Genomic DNA, 24,377 nt, shown 5'->3' with positions numbered 1-24,377 from the left:
ATTAGAATTCTGGCACTGCGTGGTAGGGGGATGAGTGAGGGGGAAACCTGAGCCCCCTAGCCCCATGCCCTACCCCGCCCAGCCAGGGTCTGCACAGTGTATGGCGAGGTCAAGAGGCTGCCCCCCCAGCTCTGTGGGGCTGTATACACCATGGCCCTGTCCCTGGTTCAGTGGCTCTCAACCCTGTTTTTGCCTGCTGCTGTGAGCCAAGCTGGGCAGCATGGGGAAGGAGTGTGCAAAGAGGAGCTGAGATAAGACACCACAGCCTTGGGCAGGCTCACACTCCCACTCGCATTGCTGCTCTGGTGTCAGCCTTGGCCCGGCTGCAGGGAGGTTGTGTGTGTGAATGTGAGTGTGTGCATGTGCATATGCATATGCATGGCCCTCAGCAGCTCACCAGAACTTGTTAAGTGGTCCTCCAGCCCAAATTATTGCCCACCCCTCTTGTATAGGATGGTTTACATAGAGATGATCCTGTCTCAGGCAGGGGGTTGGACTAGATGACCTCTGGAGGTCCCTTTCAGCCCTCCTCTATTATTCTGTGAAATCATTTTTCTTTTCAGTAATGTTGTTCTCTTTCCTAATTGTTCCCTTCAGCCCTTGATGATCTAGCTCAGGGGTTGTCAACTGGGGGTATGCATACCCCTGGGGGTACTTAGGAAACCCCCGGGGGGTACACAGCAGCAGCAGCGCAGAAAAGCAGGGAGCACTTCCAGTTCCGTTGCCGGTGGCTTCTCTTTTTGCTGCAAAGGACCCCCACCCTTCCCCCGCTCATTGACTGCTCAGGGGACTCCACACTTCTAGCTGCTGGGGGTACACCAACCAAAAAAGGGTTGAAAACGCCTAATCTAGCTCAGTGGTACAAAACCTTCCTCCCCCGTCCAGGCAGTATGGATGGTGCTCAGTCCATCTGTGGGTTGGATCCAGCTAGTAGCCTGATCCAACACTTGGGGCAGTGAGGCAGGGCCCAGTCCAGCTGTGTTGAGGGTGTAGGGGAATGGCCTGGCCCAGACTCAGCTGCAGTGGGAGAGAAGGGGTTGTGGCTTGGTCTTGACACAGCTGCAGACTTGGGAATTGGCAGCAGGGGAGGGGTGGCAGTATTATTTGCCACTGCTCCCAAGCCACCAAATTCCCAACCCATGGGGAATCCCATAGGCCAGATGCCACAGCTCCATGGGCCACATTTGGCCCATGGGTCAGAGTTGAACACACCTGACTTAGCTTACTGCTTCAGATCTACTTAAAGAATCTCTTGTTGTTTTTTAAGACTATTAATTTATCTGAGTGGACCTAGTCAGGGACCTCCTGGTGGGACTGGACACATCCATATCATCAGGTCCTGACAATCTCCACCCCAGAGTGCTAGGAGAATTAGCAGAGGTCATTGCAGGTCCCCTGGCACAGCTTTATGAGCACTCGTAGTGCTCTGGCGAGGTGCCAGTGGACTGGAAGAGGGCCAATGTGGTCTCTATTTTCAAAAAAGGGAGGAGGGGGGACCCAGGAAACTATAGGCCTGTTAGTCTTACCTTAGTCCTCGGGAAGCTCTTCAAGAAAATTTTCCAGGAGCACATCTGCGAGGGACCAGCAGGGGAGTGTATGCTTAGGGGCAACCAACATGGTTCATTAGAGGCAGGTCCTGTCAGACCAACCTGGTGGCCTTCTATGATCAGGTTACTAAATCCTTGGACGTGGGCATTGTGGTGGAAGTAGTCTTTCTGGACTTTAGAAAAGTCTTCGACACTGTCTCTCACCCCATTCTCATTAAAACATTAGGCGACTATGGTGTCAATCCCTACGCAGTCAGATGGGTCGCCAGTTGGCTGGAGGGCCGTACCCAGAGAGTGGTGGTGGACGGATCTTTTTCGACCTGGAAGGATGTGGGCAGTGGGGTTAGGCAGGGTTCGGTCCTCGGGCCTGCGCTGTTCAACATCTTCCTCAGCAACTTGGACGAGGGGGTGAATGGCACCTTGTTCAAATTCGCAGATGACACTAAGATGTGGAGGGAGGTGGGCACGCTAGAGGGGAGGGACAAGCTGCAATCAGATCTGGACAGGTTACAGAGATGGGCGGATGAGAATAGGATGGGTTTCAACACTGACAAGTGCAAGGTACTGCACCTGGGGAGGAAGAACCAGCAGCATACCTACAGGCTGGGGAGCTCCCCTCTCGCCAGCACAGAGGCAGAAAAGGATCTTGGAGTCATTATTGACTCAAAGATGAACAAGGGCTGCCAATGTGGGGATGCAGTCAGAAAGGCTAACCACACCTTGTCATGCATCCACAGATGCATCACGAGCAGGTCCAATGAGGTGATCCTCCCCCTCTTATGTAACCTTGGTCAGGCTCCAGTTGGAGTACTGCGTCCAGTTCTGGGTGCCACACTTCAGTAGGGATGTGGACAACATTGAGAGGGTACAGAGGAGGGCTACTCACATGATCAGGGGGCAGCAGGGCAGGTCCTATGAGGATAGGCTACAGGATCTGAATCTGTTCAGCCTTCACCATAGAAGGCTGAGAGGGGATCTGATGGCCATCTATAAACTGGCCAAGGGAGACCAGCAGGCAATGGGAGAGTCCCTGTTCCTCCGAGCACTACCGGGAGTAACAAGGAACAATGGCCATAAGCTAACAGAGAGCAGATTCAGGCTGGATATCAGGAGGCACTACTTCACTGTCAGGGCGGCTAGGATCTGGTACCAACTTCCAAGGGAAGTGGTCCTCGCTCCTACCCTGGGGGTCTTTAAGAGGAGACTAGATAGACACCTAGCCAGGGTCGTCTGACCCCAGCATTCTTTCCTGCCATGGCAGGGGGTCGCCCTTGATGATCTGCTCAGGTCCCTTCTGACCCTACTAACTATGAAACTATCTCATAATGAATGCTATTCGTAATATATTTTTCTGTTTTAATGGTTCACTGTGGTTAGGTTCCTAAACTTTTAATAATTTATTTGGCTTGTCTAACCTCAAACTGAAATTTAGCCATTGTGGTTGCCTCCTTGCCTTCCTGGTTCCTGTTTTGTTTAGCAGTATGTATGTCTTCCAAGTTTGTTTTTCTTGATAGTATTTAAACCACATCTAGGGATTTTACGTCCTTTACTTTTTTGACTAAACATCTTATTTTTTGACATCTTTTCTAAAGTTTAGTGTCACTGTCACTTTTTGGCACGTGACTTTCTCATGGACATTGCATTTAGTTATACTGCAATTTTCTTTTACCTAGGGCATGAATAGATGCAACTTGTATTGCTTCAGATGCCTTAAAAGTGCTATAAAAATTGAAGGGACAGGTGATACACAGGGTGATAGCACCATGAATTGGCCTGATTCACATCCCAAAAGATGGTGGACAAAACAGGAAGAACTCAGGTTAAGATTATTTCCTCCACCAATTCATGATAGGGAGTTGATCAGTCTGCCAGCATCCCACAGCGCTTTGCTTCATCTCTATTAGGTGGCTTCTCTGTGGCTCGCTCCCAGCTCTGCTACACAGGTCACAGGCCCTGCCTTGCATGTGATCTTGCTTTTTTAAAGCTAGGCACAAAGGTATACTGTGCCACTATTTTCTGAATTAGCACCTGGAAACCTGACTTCTCAAGGACTTCCCATTCCTAACTACCCACTTATTCACCACACAGACGACTTGTAGCACAGAATGTCATTCAGACAACTGGAAGCGAGCAAATGTCATAGCCACATAGGTGAAGACTTTGTATGATGACCTTGAGAGCAGAGCCAGTACTATACAGTGTTGCTATGTCAGACTGAAGGATGTTTTCTCCTCACTTTCTGGAAATGCAGTCTGTATGGCTATGGCCAACCTTGCAACATCAGGAAATAGTGAGCTGGTGTTTAGAAACTGCTTCCATAACTTTTGACCTCTTGTATCATGTTACCAGTTTGTTCATATTATAATTAAGGATGGGGGGGCTTTATCATTTTGTTAGATTTTGCTACTTTGTTCATCTCCATATTTTGCACTCAGTTTTTTCCTTTGCTTAATCTGGAGGCCAGTCAGATATCTTCATTGATATCAGTGTATCTTTGTAGTTGGGCTTTATATCCATATATATTCAAGCAGATTGTCTTCTCTACTCAGAGGTTTTTTTCTTGAGATTCTGTGGAATACCTGCTATGCAGTGCTGCTCTGATACCTGTTTGGCCTAATTGATCATTCCTGTACAGTTTGTAACTACTTTGTCATTTTTTCTCATGCAAAATATGGCAAGGTATGAATATCCATTGAAAGGATTGGGATGAGGAGGGCTTAAACATTTTGCATTTTTATATACTGCATTTTCTTGCATGTGACATTCCCCTGCTGGTTTGGGGGAAAAGGTTACAATGCAGTATGCACTGTATGCAAGAAAATGCTCTCCATAGGTCAGGACACTTGGGATGTAGGGTGGGGAGGAGGCATGGCCCCCAGCCTTACTGTGACTAAATTGGGCCAGGTCACAGCATGTGACCCCATAGCCCCCAGCTCCCAAGTCCCCAGCCTTGTCATGTGGTTTGCAGGCCCCCCATCCTCGCATGCAAGCCCTGGTGTGGAAGTCCCTGGCTCCCAAGGCCCCAGTACGTGGCTTCTGGATCCCAAATCTACAGCCCTAGTGTGTGACCCCCAGCCTCTAGCCCCACTGTGCAGCCCACAGCCCTAGAGACCCCAAACCTTCCAGGTAAGATCTTTTTTTTCCTTCCAAAAATAGGGTGCAGGTTATGTTTTGGGGCAGATTATATGCAAAAAAAATATGGTAGGCACCTGCTTTTTTATTCTTGATTAGATGCCCAGTGTATCAACTGTATCTGCAGTTCCTCTCATCTCATTTGGGGTAATAGCACTAAGTTATGTTGTCATAACACTTGTTCCTTCCTTCATGGAAATTGAATTAGGGGGAGTTCAGAACAGCATTGTGATTGCAGTGACAAGCCTTTAAACATTTTCAGAGGTTCAGTCATTGATCCACCACTATGTTTAATGTGAGGTTTGCTCCTGGCCTTCCACAATAGCAGTGCTTACTCACCGTCAGAAACAGGCTATGCATCAGTACAGAACATATTTGCTCAGCAGAGTTGCCTTGGAAATCCTTTAGGTGTATGTAGATTCCTCACCCCTGTGGTAGTCACTCTGCAAGATGTGACGGTAGGAGTTCCTTGATAATGTAGTCTCTCGAGATTATTTTTTGATTGGGAACAACAGTATTTACATTTCTAGGAAAGTGAACAAATTCTATACAAGCATAAGTTGTTAGTAATTAACACACACTACAGACTGAAGGCTTCCTGGTTACAGGGTTTATAAAGGGAATTTCTTCACCTTGAAACTGGGGAAAATATTAATAATTTCAGGAATAGGAAATCTTCTAAGAGTGCTCTCATTTTGACTGTTCATTGCACCTCAAACATATGGCTGTATTTCGACTCTTGTTTTGGAAATCCACTGGGGACTTGACAAAGGCCCAACAGGGAAGCTTTAACACCTCCTACTTATTTAGCACTTAAATTAGAATTTTGAATGGTCATTAAACTCAGTCTAGCCCATGATTTGTATTTATGTTATAAACAGCTCCTGTTTCCTCTTCAGCCTTGAAATACATAAGCAATAGAAAGTTCTCATTTAAAACTCCTTTCTCTATATGCTGCGTCATGCTAGCTTGCAGGTATGAAGTTAGTGGAGATGGTGGGGGTTGTTTGTTTGTTTTGCTTTGAGTTTTTTTAAGTGATGTGGTAAAAGTCAGCAAATAACCTAGCCATCTCATTAAAAAAATCCACACACTTATTTTTCTAAAAAGAAGCTCTGCTTTCAGTCCTGCTAAGATACCAATTCTGTACTTTTTTTTATGCACCTGGAACTCATTTAGGTATCCATCCAGTTTTGGGTATAGAAGAATTTCAGGTGGTGCTATGTTTCTTGTTTGAGCTGTGAATGCATTTGACTTGCAGACATGCAATTATACAGAATCAATTTTTTTTGGTTAATGGCATTACTTCCTCTTTCCACGTTGGTACAAATTTCATAATGGATTTTCTATGGCTTGTTCACATTTTACATTCAAATTAATCTGTGTGGTGCTCAGATGTAGAAATGAGCCCTCTTGGAGGAAGTCCATGTAGCTGGCATTCCCCCATCTTCCCAGCTAGAGTATGAATGAAATCAGGTGTTGTTTGAGTTCTCCTTTATAAAATACTGAATTGGCTGATATAAATATGGTATTGCTAATACCACCCATGAGTTCTCTTCTTTAAATTATACCTTTATAATAGACAGTATTAATCTAGCACACAAGCTGCTAATTGGAGTCTTCTAATGAGTATGAGTTTTGTTATATAGCTAATTGCAGTATTTCTCTCCAATATTGTTCCACTGGGAACATGATATAAATAAGGCATCTTAGAAATATTCTCCAATTTTGTCCCTTTGTTAGTTTGTTAGTCAAAGCTGGTACAAACAGTGCTGACAGACTTGAAGTCATAGTCCTCTCCAGACAAGATTTGGGAGCCTAACTCACTAGGAACAAGCTAAATATGAATATTCTGTTTACTGGTAATCTTCCAATGCCATCCATGGCTCCATTTATTATCCAGCTGGGTTGGTTAACCAGTATGGAGTACATAGCAAAGAGGATCTCCCAGTGAATTATCACCTTGAATTGAAGTTACAAAACACCTTTCGTAGATGAGCCTACAGACTTCCACTTCATAAATCTACTGGATAGAAATAAATCATGGACATTGGATTTATGACACATTACAACCTGCCTGGCATCTGATTCACCAGGTACCTGCCTAACCTTACCATTTACACTTTTCTTTCCCTTCCTCTCCTCCCCTCCTTTTCTACCCTTTGTCTTCCTAATTTCCATCTATTTACTTTTTCACTGACTGCCTCTTTTCTAGTTTGGAGAACTCAACTACAGTAAAGTCTCCCTTACTTACCTTTGGCTTATTTCCTTCTTGTTTTCTCCCCTCCCTTCCCTACTCTTTATTTTCCTAATTTCCACCTATTTACATTCTCACTGACATCCTGTCACACTTTTAGCTTCTTTTATTCCTTGGAGATCTTGGAATAGCAGAGACTCCCTATGCCTGAAGTGCTTGTGCCTGAAAGCTTGCAAAGAATTTTTTTCCAACTACTCAATTGGTCTAATAAAAGATATCATATCTGCCCAAAGAAGCTTGCCTGCCTATGTCCTTAGATCAACACAGCTACAACCCAAAACCCTGCACCTTGAATTGAAGTACTCAGCTTTGTCTGAGTTGGCCTCTAAGCTGTTATATTTTGCGGTGGGTTGGTTATATGTTGCTGTTATATGTTGTTCTATCTTTTCACGATCAGTTGACAGCTGGTTGAAAGGTGTTCCAGTGAATCCAGTATGATTGCCAGCAGCTGTTGTTCTTTCAAGTGGTTAGTAGAGCAAATATTAAAGCCTTACAGGTGGTTCTCCTTCCTTCATATAGCATCAGATATCAACTTCCAAATCTATGAGCCACTGCCTGGTATTATTGCTCAATATATGGATTCCATCTGTTGTGTCTGGGCATTTGTAAAGATTGCAGCTTTCAGTTAAGTGTTGTGCTGTTTTCTGGATGCCGCATTAACACAGCGGGGTGTCCAAGACGTTCATCTTGTGAAGTCTTGTTTTGAAGCGGCCATAGCCAGATCTCAGTCTGTTCAGCTTGACCTTCACTTCTCTGTCAAGGTCATGCCCAATGGGGGACTTTGGTGTTGGTGTAAAATGCTATAGGAATAGTATAGCAGTATTTCCCAGTATTCATCCCACATTGTTGCTACCCATAAGTTTGATTCAGGATCCCCAATCTCTTCCAGGAGCTTGTGGGCCTTATGTATAAATGTTTTCCAACTTTTTAAGCCTCTTAAGCCTCCATCATCTTGTCATTATTGTAGCCTAAATAGGACCTGCTCAAAATTCTGACAAATCTGAATACTTAAATCCTGATGTATCTAAATCCTAACCCTCAATGTCCCTCAAACATAGAATTGCTGCATTGATGGCATATCCTGTATCTTTGTGTGCACCTGTACCACTCTGTCATGCATTTGGGTGGGTTACTGCTACATAGCTGTCCCATCTGCTTCCTTGTTTGTGGAGAGAAGGGGAAATCAGGCTGCTTGGAAGTTCTACATGGTAACCTCTGACTGGGGGAGGATTGGTCCACCTGACTGACTTGGTTTTTTTTGCTTGGTTTTCCTGAGAATCCCTTCATAGGAGCATCCTTGTAAGTCCCTTGTTGCAGGACCTAAGAAGGGGTAATGGAGCAGTTAATTAAATGAGTCTACTTGTTATTTTGCATTAGACCCTTCTTCATGTGTTGGCGTGGCTCTTCCTTACCTATAATAAGGTGCTTCTTAACTCATGCTGACTTTAGGTATGGAGTGATACTTACTGTTAATGCATCCATATAATATTGAATGATATTATGGTGTTTAAATGCAGTCCATAAAACACTGTAGAGAAAGTTATGTTATAGGGTGTGTTCTCTGCAAAATTTAAAAAATTTTAATCTACTTGGATTCAGTGTTACTCTGAATATAAATGTTAATGGAGTTTAAATGTCCTCTGGTTGTATAACGCACTCAAGAGTTCTCTTTTATACACTTTCTTCCCCCCCACCCCCCTGCTTTCTGCTTTTGTTACCCCCTCTCACACACCCCTCCACTGTTTGTCTGTGACCTTCACGTAATGTGCTGTTCATGCTATTGGTGCAAATACCAAGGGAGGAACAGGCAGACAAGGTTCCTTGGGTGAATTTGATATCTTTTATTAGACCAACCCAAATGGTTGGAGAATAGTTATTAAGCAAGCTTTTGGGTTCAAAAACCCTTCGTCAGGCTCAGGAAGCTGCAGCAGTTGGTGTGTGTTCTTCCTGGATGGAACAGGCCTTTTATACTTTTGTATGTTGAACGGCCTTCCTGTATTAAACCACCTCAGTGACTCATCTTCTCCTGAATCTCAGGTAAAGTCCAGTGAATGTGGCACAGGACAGGAAGTCAGGGAAGCTGGTTTCTGTTCCTAACTCTGCTGTTGACTTGTCCCTGGGTATTTTTTCATAGTTTGTGCCTCAGATTTCCTATCTCTCACTTGGAGATGGTACTACTTATTCATCTTCAGAAACACTTTGATGGATGAAAAATGTTATATAAGAGCCAAATATTTTTATTGCTATTTTTGTCTTGTCTGTCTTTTTGCACATTCTTTTTCTATACTTTCTGTAAAAGTGATTTTGGTGGTTCTGGCCTGAGCCCTGTATTGTACAGTATAATGCAGGGGTGGGCAAAATATAGCCTGTGGACCAGATCCAACCCACCAAGGAATTTTATCTAGTCCCTTGGTCCTGCCTGGCTCAGGCTTGCGGGTGGCAGTCCAGACCATGTCCTGCTGTCTCTGGGCATGCAGCAGGGCTGGGGCAGCGCAGTGGCTGGACTCTGCTTCCCGGCAGCCCCTGGCAGCAATGGCTCCTTCCAGCTGCCAATGTCACCGTTGAACCTAGCTCCGCTGCCCAGGCACCCTGGCCTGTCTGCCCTGCACCCACTGCCAGGGGTGCCAGATGGAGTGGGTGGGCAGGGTCTGCATGGAGACTGGCCCAGGGCCTGTGCAGTTTTGGCTGGGTAGATGAAATTGGGGCTTCAGGCAGGGAGCAGGACAGACAGGCAGGGGCAACACAAGGGCCAGGACCATGATCACAATCACAGGGCAGTGGTAGCAAATTGTGACCAGATTAGGCCGCTTTGCGCTGCTAGGCTGTGCCACTCTGCAGCTGCACTGTACTGGGGTTGCCTGTGCTTGCATGTGCTGGGGCGGGGGGTCATGGGCATATGCTCTGCCCCACTCCCAGGTCAGGCTGGTCATGATCTGTGATGTGGGGAGTGGATCGTGGCTCTGCCCCAGGCCACTGTCCCATGACCTCAGCCCCACCTGCCTGTCCTGCTCCTGGATGCTGTTACCCCACTGCCCCCAGCCCCATCCCATCCACCCAGCCAAATGTGCGCAGCCTGCAGGGACCTTTAAGGGAGTTTTGGTGAGCTGGTGTGCTGGAGAGTGCTGACCCGGCCCATAACAGCTCACCAAAACTCCCGAAGTGGTCCTGCAGCCCAAATAATTGCCCATCCCTGGTATAATGGGACAGCCATGCCTGTCACCCGTCCAGCTCAACACTTGGTAATTCACCTCAGAAATATTAATAGTGTGAATCAGTGGAATCCTCTACGTTTTGGCTTGCAATGCCTTTTGGCTTGTTAAACTATTAACATCTGTAACTCTATTAATAATATTACTTGTAATAAGTAGGCAATTGTTGATTTAAATGTGAAGTTAATAGTAACTTATTGCCACCCTACAGGACTTGCTTTGTAGCCAAATAAATTCACTGTGTTCTGTAATAGCTTAACACAGTCTCCTTTCTTTCTCTTTTTCTTCAGGGGTCACAAAATGCCCTTTCCAATCATTAGCCAGTGATAAGAGCTTGAAAGATTTTCTGAAAGCTTGTTTGAGAGCACTGCAAGGCACTTTAACTCTAGTTGTGAGAAGTGTGATCTTTAAAATCGCATCTTCCTGATTATAATCCACATGCCAAACAGTTTAGAACTTCCATCCTTTTACCTATTGGCAGCTAGGGCAGATCACAAAGCACTATGCATACATAAATTCCCAGTGGGTTACTCCATTTAATAAACAGGCATCCTCCTTATCCACGAGAGAATATTATGTTAACTTTTGCTCGTGGTATCAGAGACAGGGTAAATTTTAGGCAGGGTCTACATCAGAAGGCAAATTTTCAAGCAGGTGCAAATAGAAGAAATTGCTCGCCATACTAGAACAGCCCAGGTTGTAATAAATCTAGAATCTACACTTGCATAACAAATAGAAGTTGTATTCTGAAAGTCTTTGGCACTTTACTTGCTTTTGGGCTTCTCCCAAACTGTCAACATTGTCAATCCCATGTGAGTTGGATCACCAGAAACTAACTCATACCTCCAAATTGATCTAGGCACTAAGTAATTTATTCCACTGCTTCAGCTAGATCAGACTTGCTAAATGCAAAGATCTGGATGTCATCAGCGTGTGGAACAAATTGCAGCTCATGCCTTCGTATTCATGCTTCAGTGACACTTCATGGGAGAGATGCCTTGAGGAACAGGAACAACTGTCCACTGAGTCCTTCAGAAGGACTCAACAATTTGTCTTTGTCATTCACTTGACTGACAAAAACAATAGAACCCCAATAGAATGGTCTTTTCATACACGTCTATTTCTGATTTTTCCAGACAGGTAAATCCAGGGATCTTTGAAACCATCAAGGTTCTGACCACCACTTTTCTCTAAGACCTTTTCCAAAAAAAAGAAAGACGAGAAACTGGTCGGTAGTTAAGACTGTTTACCTCAAGGGTTGTTTTCTTAAGGGGCCTTTCAGATTCTTCAAGAATAATGAATCCTGCCCTTTCTCCTATAAGGGAAGTGTCTATCAATATGTATTCAGGGGCCTGAATACTTCCCTGTCGGCCTTCAGTACTTTCAGAGTGCAATGATTCAGTTAATGAGCACAGTATAAAAAGGTTGATGAATATTTAATTTAAGGATGGTGATACTCAAGAGCATTGGCTAGAGAACAAGAAAATTATAGAGTCAAAGAAGACATGAGAAGGAATGACATCACATCTTCAAATCTAACCACCCTTTTCACCACAGCAGTGCTGCTTTTTACTACAGCATGTAGTAAAGATTTCACAGGATTAGAAGAATGATGTTACATCCCTCAGTTTCTCTTCAGTTTCTTAGCTTTTTGTTTGAGAGTGCTTGCGTTTTCCCCAAAGGTGCTCAATAAAACTGAAATACATTAGGTTCCATATCCTGCATTTCTATGGGAAAAACTATAGTGATAAAATTCCCTCGATTTTTAAAGGGACAGGATTGGGCACTTAATAAATATACAAATATTTTACTTTAAAGTGGAATTATTAGTGATACCAGTATGGTATGAATACTATTTCTTAGATGTACTGACATGCAAATTAAAGCTTGTCATAGTACGTGGAATAACTGCATATGTATGTTCTTAGCAATAGGTCACATGGCAGTTTCCTAAGATACAAAATAAACTTGTGTGTTTAATTCTACTTCCTTTTGTGTTACAGCTATCTGAGAGAATTAGAGGATTTCGATTACATGTCTGGGTTGACTGGGTTCATGTCAGAGACACACCTTGAACTCTAATAATCCACAGTACATATTTGCATTTCAGCTAGTCTAGGGGATTTTCCAGGTATCTGTGCTGTCAGTTAATTTCTTCAGAGGCACAGGTGTAAGATGCAGCATAAAGATAAAGTTGCTTTCTGTATATTGTCTAGGTTTACCAATGACCGGGAATATATTGTAGTGTAATGTGCACCATAGAAAGAATTGAATATACCCAACAGCTTCTTTTGCTCAAGGTCATCTTGTGATTTTATTTACTTGTGTGTGTATAGATAGAGATCTAGAGATCTATATTTACACACACATACAAATAAGTAAATAAGGGCTTGTGTGTGTGTGTAAGCATACTATTATGCTTTGTTTTATTTTTAAGGTTTGCCCTCCTGTTGCTTTTTGGAAATCAGAAGCAACTTGACTAGACAGAGAAATAGTACAAATGGCTACACTCACTGAAAAGTTGCCAAATATCCAAACTAAAAGAAAAAAAATCTTTTAACCACTTTCAGTTACAATAATACCAATAATAATAGCAAGTAAAACAACTTTGGACAACTTATGGGGTGTGTGTGTAATTGTCCAAATATATTGTCAACACATGTACATGTATATAAAGATAATAAATCAAGAAATAAGTAACATGCATCACTTAGGGGTTTTTTTGGATTTACAGGAGTACAAATAAAAGAGAAATCTAAACTATTTCATTTGCTGGTGAAAGCCTTTATAGAAAATGTAAGCATTTTCAAACAGAAGTGTGAAGAAACTAAGACCCTCCCCCCCTCCCCCCCCCCCACCCCTAATAAGTGCCTTGACACTAACTACACCTGCAAAGTACTTATCACACAGTAGAAAATTCCAACCAGCTATAAAGTTAGACCTTGAAAGTACATACTAACTTTATAGCTGATTGCTATCAACCTTTTAAATTGCATGTGTAGCAGGGTCTCCCCTGCAGGTGATGGGTCCCAGCAGCACCCTGCAGCTGCTTGGACCCAGAGTCCCACAGCTGCAGATACCGTTCCCCCCAGCATGTGCCTCCCAATGATTTCCACCCCACCCCTCTGCCCCAGGAGTTTCATGCACCCCCCCAGGGCTGGGGGGGATCATTTCAGTGGTGATTTCCCTGCCCCGGGGGCGTATGAAACCCCAGGGTGGGAGGATTGCCACACAGGTGATTTTTTTCCCCCCCTTCCCCTCCCCCAAGTCTATCGGTGCATGAAACCCCCAGGGCAGGAAGATAACTGCAGGGGCAATTCCCCTGCCTTGGAGGTACGTGAAACCCCCAGGACGGGGAGGGATCTCTCCTGTGGCAGTCCTCTTGCCCTGTGGGTTTCATGCACCCCTTAGGTAGGGGGATCACCGCAATGGCAATCCCCCCTGCCCCAGGGGTGTATGGGGCTCCCAGCTGTGGGAGCTTGCTTTCTTCTAGTGAGGGCCAGGCTCCCCCTGCCATGGCAGCAAGGCACAATGGGATCTAATATGCACATCTCACAATCACACCTACATGTGGCATGGCAGGAGGTGCAATTGTGTGAATCGTGCATTAGATCCCATCGGACCTTTTGCCTATACATGTCAAGGGGGTATAAGGGATATGATGAGCTTCCAACTTACACTTTTGTCTGAAGTTGTTTTACTTGCTATTATTATTGGGATTATTGTAGCTGAAAGTTATTAGAAGAAGACATTTTTTTTTATTTTTCTTTTAGTTTAGATATTTGACAACTTTTCAGTTTGACCATTTGTACTGTTTCTCTGTCTAGTCAAGTTTCTTCTGATTTCGAAAAAGCAATAGGAAGGGGCAAACATTAAAAATAAAATAAATCTGGTCTCTCTGTTATGCTTGGCCATGGGCATTGTGCTACTTCCATGATGAACTCAAAAGCCATGCTAAGAAGCATGTCTTGCCCATTTGCTCCAATGTAGCATGTGCCAGAGCCTGGAAATTAGACAGAGTAGCCAGTTTAGTGTGTGTGTGTGTACCCAGAGCAGTTCTCAGGCTGTTTCGAGCTTCTTGGTCCATGTGCATTAAACTGGCTAATGTGTCTGATTTCTAGGCTTTGGTAAGTTTGCGGGGTGGGGTACTTCTGAGCAGCGTTCCCAGGCTCACCACAGAGGCATTGTAGAAGTGATCTGTGCACCTTGTAAATAAGGACCAAAACTTTTAATATTTTTTTTCTTTCTTTTTTTTCTTTCTGAAAAGCCCCTGTAAAGAGACAAGGTCCCCATTTTCAAAAAAGGGAGGAAGGAGGACTTAGGTAATTATAGACCCGTTAGTCTTACCTTGGTCCTGGGGAAGCTCTTTGAGAAAATTATCCAGGAGCACATCTGTGAGGGACCAGCAGGTGAGATTATGCTCAGGGCCAACCAACATGGATTCATTAGGGGCAGGCCTTGTCAGACCAACCTGCTTGCCTTTTATGACCAGGTCACAAAATCCTTGGATGCAGGTGTCATGGTGGACATAGTCTTTCTGGACTTTAGGAAGGCTTTTGACACTGTCTTTCACCCCATTCTCATTAAAAAATTAGGCGACTGTGGCATTGATGCCTACACAGTCAGATGGGTCGCAAGTTGGCCAGAGTGGTGGTGGATGAGTCATTTTCAGCCTGGAGGGATGTGGGCAGTGGGGTCCCCTAGGGCTTGGTCCTCAGGCCCGCACTGTTCAACATCTTCATCAGCAACTTGGACAAGGGGGTGAAAAGCACCTTGTTCCAATTCGTGGATGACACTAAGATGTGGGGAGAGGTGCATGATAGAAGGGAGGGACAGGCTACAACTGGATCTGGACAGGTTACAGGGGTGGGCAGATGAGAACAGGATGGGTTTCAATACTGACAAGTGCAGGGTACTATATCTAGGGAGAAAGAATCAGCAGCATACCTATAGGCTGGGGAACACCCTTCTCATCAGCACAGAGACAAAAAGGGATCTTGAAGTCATCATTGATTCCAAGATGAACATGCGCCACAAATGTGAGGACACAGTCAGTAAGGCTAACCACAGCTTGTGATGCATCCACAGATGCATCACAAGCAGGTCCAAGGAGGTGATCCTCCCCCTCTATGCGACATTGGTCAGGCCACAGTTGGAGTACTGCATCCAGTTCTGGGTGCCGCACTTCAGGAGAGATGTGGACAGCATTGAGAGGGTCCAGAGGAGGGCCACTCACATGGTCGGGGGCAGCAGGACAGGCCCTACAAGGAGAGGCTACAGGACCTGAACCTGTTCAGCCTCCACAAGAGAAGGCTGAGAGGGGATCTGTTGGCCGTCTATAAACTTACCAAGGGGGACCAGCGGGGAACGGGAGAGTCCCTGTTCCCTGAGCACTAGAAGGATTAACTAGGAATAACGGCCACAAGTTGACTGAGAGTAGGTTCAGGCTAGACATCAGGAAGCACTACTTCACATTCAGGGTGGCTAGGATCTGGACCAAACTTCCAAGGGAAGTGGTGCACGCTCCTACCCTGGGGGTCTTCAAAAGGAGGCTAGACAATCATCTACCCAGGTCGTTTGACCCCAGCATTCTTTCCTGCCATGGCAGGGGGTCGGACTTGATGATCTGTTCAGGTCGCTTTCGACCCTGCCAGCTATGAAACTATATCAGGGGGTCCATAGACTGTCTAAGAGGTCCATGAAAGATGACTGTGATCAATCAAAAGTATATGAGTAACTGCACTTACAATTCAGAGGGGTTCACAACTCCATTTGAAATTTCCAAAGGGGCCCATACTTCCATTCAGATTTTTTAGGGGTCTGTTAATGAAGAAAGGTTGAAAACCACTGTCCTAGTAAATATCAAAGGCATGAGGATACAGTAAGTGAGAGACTTATTTTTATTTTTTATTTAAAAAGTTAAAGCTCTGGTCCTTAACCCCCTCTCTCCCTTTTTTTTCCTTTTAGGAACTCAAAAGATTTCAAGATTTCATGGAAAATCATCTTCCATATGATATTGTGATAGATGGGCTTAATATTGCCGGATCTGTCAGCAGAATCGGTGGCTATAATGTTGTAAGTGCTGGTTAATTATTCATAAGCAGTTTCGCTTTTAAGTACACTTTGCCTAAGCATAAAGCAATCAGTGCCACCCTTTATAGTTTACCTTTTCCTGCAAGCAATTAGAAGCATTTTTATAACTTTGTGTTAAAACAAAATGTGTCTTTTGCATTTAAATGGGGAGTAGAATCGCACAAATTAGAAGGAAGATGGCTGTTCTTACGTGTGTGGTTGGATGAGCAAACTGTATCGGCAAACCTGCAGTCTTTGTTGATTCTTCCCAACATGAAACCACAGGCTAAGTTAAGGGTTGCTTCCCTAGGGAAATCTAACAGCATAGCCATCTTGAAATAAGCTATTTTAATATAGCTATTCTAAAATAACCAGTCATGTTGATAATCTATTTCTGTAATTTAAAAAATGACATCATTCTGGGCTAACTGTAATTCCAATAAGTACAGGTAAGGTATAAGTATTTTTGTTTTTACAGTTATGATTATTCCAAAATAGTTATTCCTTCATATAGCTACAGAACTTGTATTCCGCTGTAGCTAAGCCTGTCATTTTCCCTTTGTAAGCAAGCTCTTCATGATAGTTTAAAACCACATCCTGCATAAAATCAAATGTTATTTCACTTCGTAAAGTTTCTTTCTGCCTTGGGTATGTGAGCTGTGAAATTAAATGAGAGCTCAGATCAACTTTGTTAATTTTTTCCTTCCACATTTACTGTAATATTGCTTTAGCGATATGAATTAGTGCTCCTCACAGCCACAACATGGATTGTTTTTTTCCTGATAAATATTTACAAGTTGGGAGAAGGGGGTGGGGGTGGGGGGGAAGAGAAACTTTCCCAGCTCCTGGTACATCTTTCGAAGTTAGACTGTAAGCTGGGGCAGGCAGTTATTTCAAGGGCCTCTTAATGAGGTTTGATGAGCTTTCAAGGGCTGCATGGGTAGCCCCACTCCTTCACAGTTGCCCTATCCCCATGTTGCCATCTTGGGATCAGGAGTCCCACCCCCTGACCTTTGCCACTGGAAGTCCCTCCCTTTGCCCCCCCAGAAATACTCCTTTTGGGAGGGGGGTTGCCATCTTAGAACCAGAAAAAAACCAAATCATACACTAAAAGTCAAACACTTGCTATAACATATTTTAATTTTATTACAAAAAAAATTTTTGTCATGATTTGTGTTTGTGTACGGTATATAGAGGTGATTGCATAATAACTCAAATATACATTCTTAGTTTTGTATATTCTGTGTTGGGGTATGTATGCTGGGGGCTTGTAAGGGGGTGTGGCTGTGTGGGGGGCATAGGGTATGTTGGGGGGGTGTATATATGGGGGGCTGAGGCAGGGTGCTAGTGTGTGGCATTTGTGGGGTGTGAGGGAGGGTGGGAGGGGTGGGGAACCCCTCACACCTCCCCTATGGTGCAGCAGCAGCAGGTGGAGGTGCTCGAGGTGCTGGTGCATGGCAGAGGTGCTGCTGCCCAGTGGTGTGCAGCTCTGGCTAGCACTGCACATTGCAGCATGCACAGCCTGGCTGGGCTGCCTCTTTTGCTGGCACTCCCCACTGCACATGTGCAGCCCCCACATTTGTACAGCATGGGAAGGAAGCGTCACGGGCTGGAGCCAGCTGCCTTCCCTACCCCTTGCTGCGCAGGTCCCGGGACTCCCTGCCCCCTGTCACACAGGTCCTGCCAGGGCTCCCCTCCACTTCAGGCTGAGTCCCAGGACCTGCAAGACAGGGGTTGGGGAAGGCGACTGGCTCCAGCGTGGGGGGCTTCTCTCCAGTGATGCATGAATGCAGGGGCTGTACATGCACAATGGGGAGCCCTGACAATACAGGCAGCTTGCTCAGCCTGCACTCACCACAATGTACAGCGCTGGCCAGAGCTATGCACCACCAGGCACCAGTGCCTGCGCTGGGCATGAGTGCCCCAGCCTGCTGCCTCTGCTGCTGTGCCGGGGGTGGGGGGGATCCACTCCACCCTCCCTCACACTTGCACCCTACCGTCCCTCACACTCGCACCCTACCCACCCAAGCTCCATATTCCTGCCATCATATCTCCCCACCCCTGGCACAGGCTGCTAGCCCCACACTCCGTGCTCCTGCCCAGCTTCAGCTCCCACCCCCACTGCTTCCTTACCTGCTGCCTAGAGTGAGCAGGATGCCGGGGAAGCCAAGCAGGTCCTCCAGCAGCTGCAGCAGTGGCAGCAGCAGCCCTGTCTGGAAGCTGTGTGCTGGCCAGGCTGGGCCCTTTCACCCATGAAGGTAGGAGTGAGACGCAGTAGGGTACATTGGTGGGATGTGTATGTGTGGTGCTTCGCTCCCACCCTTGTGGGCAGAAGGGCTGGGCAGGGTACAGTTAATTGCTGGGCACTGTGGGCCAGATGAAAGTGCCTGGCAAGCTGGATCTGGCCCATGGGGCATATTTTGCGCACCCCTGCTTCTAAGCTCTCAGGCCTCTGAAAGTAAAATCGAGTTATAAAATGAGCTGGATACTGAAGGAAGTAAAACAGCAGATTAGTTAAAAATAAAAATTTATTTCTCATAATGTGTTTCCTCAGAAATGTTTTTCAGCTATTTCTATGAGGGCAGCAGATTAGTAGCATTGCTTTCAGATTTGGAGAGAGAAATAACTTAGGCAGAGTAGATAAATGTTTGTCAGAGCCAAGATGAAGATTCATGAAACACTGACTTGCAGTCAGGGGTACTTTCCTAGGTAAAAGGAAAGGACAGGAAGTTTACAAAGTATTTACTTGGGATTATTCACTGAAGGAAGTGTGGATTAGCCAGCATAAATCCTATGTGTGGTGTATGTTTTGGTTCTTTTTACAGAGGTCAAATGCAAGGGACATAGATCTGGGGAATCTGTTCACTGGACAGGCAGGAAGAGGCAAGGAGAGTAGATAGTTCTAGTTCATTGCAGCTCTAGTTGTAGTTCATTGCAGTTCTAGTTCCTCTGCAGCTTTGCTTCCAGAACTCTGATCAGGGCTCTTAAATCTGGAGGTAATGAAGCAAGGACTCAGCCTCTTATTGGAAATTGTTAATATAAGAGGCATGGCAAGCTCTTTCATTGGAGGGGGTGGGGGTGGAATTATGCTGAGCACTGAGGGAGGGGGCAGAGATAGAGAGAGGAAGCTTACCTTCTGGGGCTGTCCTCATTTGGGCAGCAGCTGCTACTGCTGTAGCTTCTGCTGTAGCAATGCAGGCATGGGCTGCAGCTGCTGAAGGCCAGGCAGTGGCATGGACTCCCTAGGGTCCATTCCTGTTGCCCTATGTACCCCTCTCTTCCCTCACCCCCATGCACTGGCAAAACTTCCCGAGAAGGGGGTGCCCCCAGATATATTATTGGACCTGGTGCTGCACTTACTGAACTTCTGTGTTTAGGTTGCTCAGGGCTGTGCCTGCCATGGCAGAGACTGTAGGAGGAAGGAGCCCATATCAGTGTTTCCTCTAAATTGGTACACAGTACTTGCCCCCGCACCCCACATATGCTACTGGTTAATATTTTAAGCAGCATTAATTCCTGTTGGCTTCTCCTTACAGCTTCTGCCCTTTAATCAGAGGGGGACCTCAGGAGCCATCATGCCAGTGAGGTCTAGCAGGACGTTGTGGAGAGGCCAGCTTTCCGTGTGGCTTCTGGCCTACATGGACCATTGGCCTGAGCCAGTATGACCCTTCTTATGTTCTTATGGAATCATGGCTGCAATTTTCCTCTGCTGTAGTAGATACAAATGTGAAGGAGTGATGAGAAGAAACAGAGAAAGGAAAGAATTAGATACAAAGCATAGATGGATAAAGCAACTATGAATAAAGTTTGCTATCATTTTTCAGTTGAAGAGCAGCCAGTTGCTGCTGAAGCAAAAAAAAACAAACTAGGTCAGGGTTTGGTAACCTACAAACCACAGGTTGGTCTAGACCACATAATTGTTAGATCCAGCCCCCAGCCGTGGGACTTCAGCAGTGTGGGCCTACAACTGCAAGCACTCTCCTTGTGCTGCTGTAGGGACAAGCACCAGCTGTGGCTGGATCCAGCACCTGTCTTCCTGCATATCTGGCCCAGGGTGGGTTATTTCAGCCCACAGCTGGAAAATGTTGCCTGCCTGTGTCTACCCATGTGGGAGACATCTGGCATAGTTCTTTAGTGTGATCCCTCCTCTGGCTTCTCTGAAGAAACACATTACTTTATTCCATAGATAGCTGTGAAAGTCAAAACTGCCCCTCCTTAAGAATTTTCCCAATTATGAAGAAAATTAATTTTAGATCTTCAAATAGGCTTGTGGCCATAATGCTAGTAAAGCTCTGTTGCTACAGGTGTTCTTGTTCTTGTTTAAATTTTGAGCACACTTTTCTGTTCCAATGTCTGTAGCACATGGTAAAAGATTTAAATAACCAAGGTTTATTACTGCCCTCCTCTGAGAACAGACATTACCAATTGCAGATTGCCAGCTCTTTATTCTTAATCTTTTTTTATGTCTGTAAAGCTCCTGGCACATCATCCTTTATATCTAATGCAAGGCATGACTATACACAGAAATGGAATCGTGGTTACAAAGACCATAGAGCACCTCTAGTCTGAATTTATCTTGACAGAGAATTTGTTCATATCTGAAATTTTTATGAAATGATGTAGATTTAGAGACTTTAACTTTTACCATCAAATATTCTATCATTGCCAAAGAAGAAATCTGGCTTGCTCTTGGATATTAAAGTTATTAGAACAGCAAAGCACAAATACAAAGTTGCCCCTTTTTCCAATTGTGTAATATCCATATTTCCATTTAGGCATTCCTATTGGAAAATCCTAGATTGTGTGTGCAGGGGTGGAATTTTTCCTCTAAAAGGGAACAGATAAAACAGGGCAGTTGAGTAAAAGATCCAATGAATCACATTTACATTCTTAACATGTTTTGAAATTTAGGAAAACCAGATAAATGACTACTAATTGCCTCCAGACAACTTTAGCCTTTTACAACCAGTACTTAGTCAGCAGCTCAGCATGCGTCTCGGTATATATGGCAGCTTTACAGAAATATAATAGAGTAATTTTTCTAATGTATTGTGCATCACCAAGTTTATTTTTTCAGAGCAGTGTAGTTAGCTGTGTTAGTCTGAAGTTAGGCAGAAGGCAGAGTAGATCTGCATCTTATGCATCTGTGATTTAGTTAAACAAACTTTCTTAAGCAGCAGCTTACTTTAGCATCTAATGAAGTAAGCTGCTGCTTACAAAAATTATGCATTTCTGATTTAGTTAGTCTATAAGGTGCATATCTACCCTGCTTTTGCCTTTTCACACCAACTTTCTTCTTTAGCAGATGTGCATTGTGGTTGCCATAAAAACTGCAGCAGTGAAGAGTATACAGGATTAAATCTTTGTTAGTATGTAGGAAAGCTCTTTGGGCAGATTATGAAGTAGTGAACACATCCTTCTTTGGGTGAAGGGAAGATATATGTAAAAGATATAAAATGCAAAATCAAGGCCTCCCTGTGACAAGTGACTCTTCCTTCCTGGCCCTGCAACTTAATCACCGTTAATTTTTCTCTAAATCAACAAAGCAAATGAATCTTATTGAAAATTGGTTTTCTGCATAGGAAACAATGTAAAAGTCCCTTATTAAAGTGAAAATATATTAATTAAAATAATACAGTCTCTCACTTAGGTTAACTTAAATACTACAAACATGTAATTAGAATCTTTTCCTAATGGAAAGATACTAGGGAAAGACTCTGGGCCTTATATGATGCATCTGATTTCTAAATGCTGATTTAACAAAAAACCCCACAAAAAAAACTGAGCTTTGCTTTGCATTGTTTTTTATGCTTTGTTTCAAGTTTTTGGGTAAAGCAGAAAAGCCTTGATGACTCAATCACTGTTTATAAACCACCATGGCTGTTTGCAGTACAAACATTGGCTATCTTTGCATTTTAGCTGGAAGAACCCTAACAGATGATGCATCCTGATTTATTTAAAATAATCCTTTTACCAACTGTTCCTAATATGGCAAACTCTTAAACAGCACAGTGGAATTTTGGCACTCCCACACTTATGTTTACAGTACCTCCTAACAGTGCCTTTCGCGTAGTAAAGGTAAAGGTCAAGAGTAGAGAGGAATTTAGTCCTTTGAGCAGAACAGGAACTAGTTACATAACTTTTAAAATGTTTTCCTGAATGTCCAGGCTGCTTCCTCTTATCGATGTTCCTTGTCAAGAGCATGGCTAGTGGGAAGTTTCACTGCAGAATTAGACACTTACCCTGGCAGCATTATCTGACCCTGGTTCTCGGAATGAGAAGAAATATTTTTTAAAAGAACATGAGACCAGGACTCTTGTGCTGGTGTGTGAAAGCAGAGGGCATCTGGCACCTCCAGGCATTAGGTATTTGGAGAGCAACTGAGGGGAAAGGAAAGAATTGCTGTTTTCCTAAAGGCAAAAACAAGGAGACAGGCAGTTATACCCTCTTAGCTAAGTTCTGGCTTAGTTAGAGCTAAGTAGAACTACTCCAAAAACATTTTTCGTGGTCTGCTCTGATCAAGCCTCTTTAGGGTCTCATATCATGCACAGGCACTAGAAGGGAAGTAGGGTATTTCCTTGGAATGAGGGAATGCCAGCAAGCAAAGAGCTGGCATAACCAGTTACTATACCACTCCCTTGCATCCATGTCCTCACCTTGACTAGAACACCCTGTTCTAAATCTATCCATAGTTTGCAGAGGGACTGTTCAAGACCATTGTCAGCCAGCAAAGATTAGAGTCCTTCAAGTCACTTTAATTTATTCTGTGTCTGGTTTAGTGCTTACTGCGGAGTCAGGTATGCAGCCTGCTTCCTTGAAGCTGAGGTACTAAGAGAAACTGGGCACATCTACACATTCATTAATGTGCTTTAGGTAATGTGTATTAAATCTAGTACCTCCATTATGAAATACTAGGAAAAATGTGCATTAGTCTATTTTCATGCACATTAGCTAAAGAGCACATTTTTTGTGACACTTTAATTCACATTAAAATAGACTAATGCACATTAAAGCGCATGTGTAGACATGCCCACTGAGTATCTGCATCTGTCTTTCCAGGGCATTGGAGATGTTGCATGCCTATACCTGCATAAACAGCTGCACAGTGTATATACTCGGTTTCACATGTGAGCCTTGCATCTGACTTTCCAGAAGTTTGGTCCTAATTATGTTACTTGTGTATACTGCATTAATCACCAGATGAAGTGTGAGATGTCATTAGGCAAATTATGCAAAACATACTGTCCTACCACGTTGGTAGTTTTGATGATCACACAAAATATCAAGTCCTGCCTTTTCCTCTGACTTACTTGGAAGCCTGTGGGGTCCCCCCCCCCCAAGGACTTACTGTCTTTTGGATGAGTCAAGATAAAGTAGAAAGAAGTCAGACTGTTCAGAATTTGTATATTTGTCAAAGGGCTTGTATATCCTTCTGTAACAGTTCATAAGTTCTCATCAACTTTCCAGTTCGGTAAACCATGTAAGCGCACATAAGTCTGCTAGTTCTTTAGCTTTTTCTTTACCCCCTTTTCAATTCTGGGACAAGCAGGTATTGCCTGTACTTATTAGCGCACCAAGATTAGCCAAATTTATTAAATAATTATTAAATAAAAACAACAGATATCAAGTAAAGACATGGAATTGAATAGTAATTATATATTGGTTTATTTGGTGAATTTGGTTTTTTTTTTCTTCACGATTTGTACCAACTGTCAAGTTAGTGAGTTTCTCTGATCCTTCTCACAGGAGTCCCAGTCACCCTTTCTTGCAAATTCATTTTAATTATATGAACTGTAGAATTAGGTCGTGATCTTGCAAGTGCTTATGCTCATGTTAAGACTCTGGTTTTGCAGTGAGGCCCATTATAATTGGTGAAATAGCTCTCACACTTAGTTCTGTATGTCCTTGAGATTTTGCAAGATTTTGGATCTAAATAAGTGAACACAATTTGTCACTTGCAGCTCAATTATTTGCGACTACTTTACAGTCTATTGGAAACTGTAAAGTACTACAGTTATATAAAATATTGTAGTATCTACCTTGAATTTTTTTTTACCTGTAGAGGACCATTGCATAGTATTTTTGCATGTTGATCATAACTCATGTGAGTAATCAATATGCAGATTAGATAGTTTTTACTGAATATCTTAATTTCCAACATAC

The 24,377-nt window shown here is 44.0% G+C and overlaps 1 protein-coding gene across 4 annotated transcripts in view; it reads left to right on the top strand.

The window, feature by feature from the left end:
• KIAA0391 (KIAA0391 ortholog) overlaps positions 1-24,377 on the top strand; it is an 84,438-nt gene that overhangs the window by 24,725 nt on the left and 35,336 nt on the right. For 3 of the 4 annotated variants that reach the window (XR_003093566.1, XR_003093565.1, XM_006015371.3), the window contains exon 5: positions 16,110-16,217. The exons of the other annotated variant lie outside the window; for it this stretch is intronic. Coding sequence is in view for 1 of the 3 variants with exons in the window: in XM_006015371.3 (XP_006015433.1) it covers positions 16,110-16,217 (108 nt within the window). In the remaining 2 variants the exon portion in view is untranslated. The remainder of the gene's footprint in view (positions 1-16,109; positions 16,218-24,377) is intronic. 4 annotated transcript variants of the gene reach the window in all.

This window comes from Alligator sinensis, unplaced genomic scaffold (assembly GCF_000455745.1).
Source record: "Alligator sinensis unplaced genomic scaffold, ASM45574v1 scaffold280_1, whole genome shotgun sequence".
Taxonomy (NCBI): Eukaryota; Metazoa; Chordata; order Crocodylia; family Alligatoridae; genus Alligator; species Alligator sinensis.
Note: the sequence above shows the minus strand (reverse complement) of the source record. Positions and strands in the feature narration are given on the sequence as shown.